Source organism: Oncorhynchus masou, chromosome 22 (assembly GCF_036934945.1).
Source record: "Oncorhynchus masou masou isolate Uvic2021 chromosome 22, UVic_Omas_1.1, whole genome shotgun sequence".
In the NCBI taxonomy this organism is placed as follows: Eukaryota; Metazoa; Chordata; class Actinopteri; order Salmoniformes; family Salmonidae; genus Oncorhynchus; species Oncorhynchus masou.
Genome location: NC_088233.1, coordinates 15,591,187 through 15,597,167, shown reverse-complemented (window position 1 = coordinate 15,597,167; position 5,981 = coordinate 15,591,187). Strand labels below are relative to the sequence as shown.

Below are 5,981 nucleotides of genomic sequence, written 5' to 3'. Positions count from 1 at the left end.
CATTGGCAACTTTCTGTGTGGAGTTGTGTGCATAACATGGCTGTGGTTATTTGACAAGGCACAGATGTCAAACATTGCAGCCATGCTATATGAAATTAACTTGATAAAAAATAAGACATTGTTTGCATAATGAACGACCAAAGTTAAATATAAATGACAGAGTAACACGATTTTCTTCTCAGAAAGACTTCAATAAAACTCTTCTTTAATGATTAAATATTCACCACGCGTTTGACAAAGGAATGCACTTTACTTTCTTCAGATATTAAACATTATCCTTTAAAAAATGCAAAATGTAATAATTCAATATTCATATTCCTAAATAATCGTTTGTTGCCTTTTTAGGGACTCACAAGAATACTCATTTTCAATGTTTCCCTTTCCACACTGAAAATATCCTTTATTTTTCCAGTTCGATAATAAATAAATGTTTATATAGAGCCTATAGCTTACCAAATAACACACAGGCTACTAAACATGTGTCATACCTTTCTTAAGTTCATATCTCAAGTCTTTACAAAGATCTATCTGTGTTTGGCTCATGGCTTTGCTATCTCTTGCCAGTGCCTCGGCTCTGTGTAACAGAGTTTGATGTAATCCATTTAAATGTGTCGCTGACCCCACGTTGGATCCGGGGCTGTGCAGCTGTCCAAAAGCGCCATGATAGTTTGAGTAACCCTGGAAAAAGGGAGATGTATAATAGACATGTCTTGAAAGGGCTGCGCTGTGAGGGAAATGATTCTGAGGAGCGGCTCGCGGTGGAGATGACACACTGGCCGGAATCTCTGTGCGCAATTGTCGGGACACGTTCTGGGCACCATCGCTACATCCTTTACATTTGTCCGAAGAAGTTGCAATCTCCGCCAGCGACCACAGTTTAGGTTTTGGGGCTGGAAGGGGCGAGTCAATCACTGACGTGGCATTGCTGGAGTTGCCTGTGTCATTACGCCTCGGTGCAGGTGGACTTGTCGTGTCCGCCGAGTCAGAATCCCTCTCCGCTCCAAGGTGCACGTTTTGAGGAGATGCTGTGGTAGTGGGTCCCAGCATCTCGGGCACTCTCCTGTCCCCGTGGTCCTTTAAATCCGGATCAGTTAAGACAGGTTCCATATCATTGCTGCTATTGTCCTCTTTCTCACGGGAGATTCCCACTGGATGTGGATGATGTCCATCTGCAAGAAAATAGAATAAATTAGACCAAATCGTTCAAAGGATTACCGTAATCACCCTTTCAAGGTCTAACGAAAGCAACAGCATGTTGTAAGCCTATGCAATGAATTACATGGAAATAGGACAACATTTTTGTTTTTACAACTTTTGAAAACAATTAAATGCCTGAAATAAAATACATTTTTAGGCCTATTGCAACTTATAAACGTTATTGAAAAAAAATATTAAACTAACCTCCATTTTTCAACCCAATTTCTGCTGTGGGCTTGAGTGGCTCGTCGTCGTCGTCATTCTTTTCCAGGTCAATGTTGTCATCCTCTTCCTCATCCTCACTTCTATTCCTCGGGTTCCACGTCATTTTGTTCTCTTTCTTCAAACGTCTTCTGGCGTTAGCGAACCAGGTGGACACTTGGGTAAGGGTCATCTTGGTGATGATTGCCAGCATGATCTTCTCGCCCTTGGTGGGGTAAGGGTTTTTGCGATGTTCATTGAGCCACGCTTTGAGAGTGGAAGTCGCATCCCGTGTAGCATTTTTCCTGTATGCAGGGTCGCCATATGGATAGGGGCCCAATGCACCACCAAACGGGTGATATTCTAAAGAGCCAGTGATGCCGGCTGAAGGATCATACGCGGAACCCTAGAAAGTCAATAGACAGACAATGTATAATCATATATTTCAAGATTGACTGCACAAGACTGGCAAGCCTAAAATAAGATATTCGTAATTTCCAGATTTTCAATAGAATTCTATTGATTTAGAGATACATTTAGAGATAAAAATGGATGTATATTATAGGCCTTTACATGTAGGCACAGTATATTCACAATTTATGACAGATTAAATATTGGACACTATTTTAACTCAAATTTCTATATTTTCTTTTGCAAAGTTTATCAAATAATTGTAACTAATCATTGCATAACTTATTATAAATTACTTAAAGCTTTTATTAGGAAGCTTTTATAAATATTTATTAAACATTATAGTTTACTCCTTGAATCAGAAGGCTACATACACTTCAGCCTACTCGTTCCAAAATCTGGATACAAATAGGCCTTTTCAAGGAAACGAACGGCATTTTTGTTTTTACAAAGTGCCTAATTAATTATTAAACTGTACAGTATTCACTCACCACAAACGAGTTCATTGCCGCCCTCTGCTCTCCGCTGTACTGAAGGTAAGAGTTGAAGCCTGGCGACGTGCCATTGAACGCCGGTGATCCCGCGTACGGCGCGAAGGCTGAGCCTGTAGACGGACGGCCCATTTCATCTGTCCTCGGTCTTCCTAAAATCACACTGGAACTGAACGGGGGACAGGAATGGAGAGCCAGAGAAACCGACGGTTGGAAGAGAAAGCCTTGAGGATACGCCATGATGACTGAGTGACCTCCTAAAGTCAGCCACTTAGGGCCACTTTTGAGCTTTCACCTGGTTAGTTGTTCACTCACAAGACTAGCGCATGGAAACACATCTGAAAACAGGCCCTTTCCTCAATATTCGCATTTGTGAAATACGTATTCCATTCAATAACATTACGAACTGTTGCGTCGGTTGGTTTGTTGTTGTTTGCTGCAGCAATTTGTCTGGAAAAGTAGTCTGCATGCAGCCTTCCAGCGGAACACTTTGTCGGTGCTCACTACCTGCCAGGCTCTGGTAATTGAGTATTCTGAGGCAAGTGCTCCTCCTGCAAGTGGGAGTTAGCAGAGGAAAAAGGCAACCTCATTCTATAATTGTCAGCTCCACCCCCGTGAATGCGCGCGCGTACACACACACACACACACACACACACACACACACACACACACACACACACACACACACACACACACACACACACACACACACACACACACACACACACACACACACACACACACACACACAGAGAGAGAGACACACACACAGACACACAAACAGACACACACACACTAAGCTATTATTCAGATAGCCTATTATCGAATCAATATTATGTATTAGCTGTAGCCTAAGACAAAAAATGATATTCATCTAGGGTCAACTATCGATTAATGATCTTATTAGAAGCACTCCCGTCAAGGAGGCAAACTGCACTTCAAACAACAACAAAGCATTAACCCCACCACTGATTTGGTAAACAGCTGAGGAATGTGGCCAGAGAAATGTAACCACTCTCATATTCATAGACACCTCTATGGATTGTTTGGAAACGTTGTTTAGAAACGTTGGAGTGAATAGGCTTGCAGTAGCCTACACTGTATTTTAGGTTCTGGTGGGGTAGAAATCAAACAGTTGAATAAGCTCATGAGGAATGTATAAGTCATATTCTTCAGGAATCAATGTGCAGGCCTACAGTATATATCATTCATTTATTCAAAAAATGTATGCAGCCTACCATTCGCAGATTGCCCTTTTAACTGTGAGGGATCGTTATTTGTACTGTTCTTCAGTTGTAACAATTGCAGATATACAGTCACCTCCAAAATTATTGGCACCCTTGATAAAGATGAGCAAAAAAGACTGTTTAAAATCAATAATACAAATACTGAGCTATATTGTATGCAAAAACAAAATAGGAAAATTTGACTATTTTATGCAAAAACAATTGCTCAGAGAAGTATATTTTTGTTTAACAACTATTAAAACAAATTCTCAGAAAGATAGGTGTCAAAATGACTGTCACCCCTGTTTTCAATGCTGAGGCACCCTCACCTTGCGAGGATAACAGCCCTGAGCTTTTTTTCTCAAATGTTGTATGAGATTGGAAAATGCACTGGGAGGAATATGCACCTACACCATTCCTCCATACACAATCTTTCCAGATCCTTGATATCCTTTGGTCTGCACGTATGTACTGCCCTCGTCAATTCAAACCACAGGTTTTTAATGTGTTCTGGAGACTGAGATGGCCGTTGCAAGATTTTGATTTTGATTTTGTGGTCAAATAGCCATTTATTTGTGGATTTTGATCTTGGGGTGCTTGGGGTCATTGCTGTGCTTGCTGGAAGATCCACTGGCGGGCCAAGTTTCAGCCTCCTTGCATAGGGAACCAGGTTTTTGGCTAAAATGGCCGGGTAGGCCTACTTGGTAGAGTTCATGATTTTTTAAAATCACCGTTTGCCTTATGTTGAAATTCCTGAGTGTTTTTTTCCCTCTCCGGCAGCTGAGTTATGAAGGATTTCCTGTATCTTTTTCGTGTCTGGGTGTATTGATACACCATCCAAAGGGTAATTGATAACTTAAATTTTTCCCACCGATCTATCAATAGGTGCCCTTCTTCGCGAGGCATTGGAAACCCTCCCTGGTCTTTGTGGTTTAATCTGTGTTTGAAATTCACTACTCGATTGAGGGACCTTACAGATAATTGTATGTGTGGGGTACAGAGATGGAGTAGTCATTTAGAAATCATGTTAACCACTTTTATTGCATACAGAGTGAATCCGTGCAACTTATTATGTGACTTGATAAGCAAAATTTTTACTCCTGAACTTATTTAGGCTTGCCATAACAAGGGGTTGAATACTTATTGACTCAAGATGTTTCACCGTTTCATTCTTTATTTATCCTTTATTTCATTCTGTAAACATTTTTATAAACAAAATCCCACTGTGACATTACATAGATTTTTATTTTATTTAACTAGGCAAGTCAGTTAAGAACAAATTCTTATTTTCCAATGACGGCCTAGGAACAGTGGGTTCGTCTGCCTTGTTCAGGACAGAACGACAGATTTGTAACTTGTCAGCTGGGGGATTCGAACTTGCACCCTCTCAGTTACTAGCCCAATGCTCTAACCACTAGGTCACCCTGCCGCCCAGATCAGTAACATACAATTAAAACTAATCCATTTTATATTCAGGCTGTAACCCAACTAAACGTGGAAAAGGTCAAGGGGTGTGAATACGTTCTGAAGGGACTGCATGGTGTCCAAGACAACATTGTCTGTGTCAACAACAAGTTATTTTCTCTGTCTCACATAGACCTGTTGGCCTGCCAATGGCAGTGACCAAACGGAGAAGGAGAACTGTCAGGACACAATAGAGGCAATGAGGAAGAGAGAGATAGATGCAACACAGAAGAGAGAAAATTAGGAAAAGAGAGAAGGAGGAGAGGAGGGAGAGCATGAAAAGAGTCAGAAGGTGGCTGGTAGGGAAGAGAGTGAGGATGAGGAAGTGACTGAGAATATTGAGGATGAGGAAGTGACAGAGTATTGAGGATGAGGAAATGACTGAGACTAGTGAGGATGAGGAAGTGACAGAATAGTGAGGATGAGCAAGTGACAGTGTACTGAGGATGAGGATGTGACTGAGAGTAGTGAGTATGAGGAAGTGACAGATTAGTAAGGATGAGGAAGTGACAGAGAGTAGGGAGGATGAGGAATTGACAGAGCGTAGTGTGGATGAGGAAATGACTGAGCGTCGTCAGGATGAGGAAGTGACTGAGAGAAAGAAAGAGATGGAAAGGGAAGTAAAGGAAGTCTGAGTCAAGAATTGAAAGAGAAACCAACAATTCAAAACAGGTGCTAAAAGTCCTACAAGATGACAAAAAAAGTTGTAAAAAAAACAGAAAATGATAAGAGGAACACAAAAAGCGTGAAAAGCAAGAGAAGGAACAGAACGAGAGGGAACAGAAAAAAATAAAAGAAGAAGAGAAGAGGAGAGAAAAGGATATAATTACAATCTTAGAGGAAGAGAAGAAAAATACAGAAAAGAATGAGAAAAGTAATTTGGAGGCAAAAAAGAAAAAACAACTGAGAAAGGAGGAAGAAACGAAGAGGGAGGTGGAGAAGGTGCTAGAAAAGCAGAGCAAAGGAAGAGAGAAAAAAGAGGAAAAGGAAG

The 5,981-nt window shown here is 41.0% G+C and overlaps 1 protein-coding gene across 1 annotated transcript; it reads right to left on the bottom strand.

Moving 5' to 3' along the window:
• Positions 1-229: 229 nt before the first annotated feature.
• LOC135508655 (Iroquois homeobox protein 5a-like) lies at positions 230-2,540 on the bottom strand. The gene is made up of 3 exons (XM_064928894.1): positions 2,301-2,540; positions 1,402-1,804; positions 230-1,169 (listed from the first exon to the last, which is right to left on the bottom strand). The coding sequence occupies exons 1-3, from the start codon at positions 2,538-2,540 to the stop codon at positions 472-474; spliced, it is 1,341 nt and encodes a 446-aa protein (XP_064784966.1). The 3' UTR covers positions 230-471.
• Positions 2,541-5,981: the final 3,441 nt, after the last annotated feature.

Bases quoted from the DNA above. Each gene is read 5' to 3' on its own strand.
- LOC135508655 (XM_064928894.1), bottom strand. From the start codon at position 2,540: ATGGCGTATCCTCAAGGCTTTCTCTTCCAACCGTCGGTTTCTCTGGCT. The intron at 1,805-2,300 runs GTGAGTGAATAC...TTGACTTTCTAG, and splicing joins CGGCAATGAACTCGTTTGTG to GGTTCCGCGTATGATCCTTC. The intron at 1,170-1,401 runs GTTAGTTTAATA...ATTTTCTTGCAG, and splicing joins AATTGGGTTGAAAAATGGAG to ATGGACATCATCCACATCCA.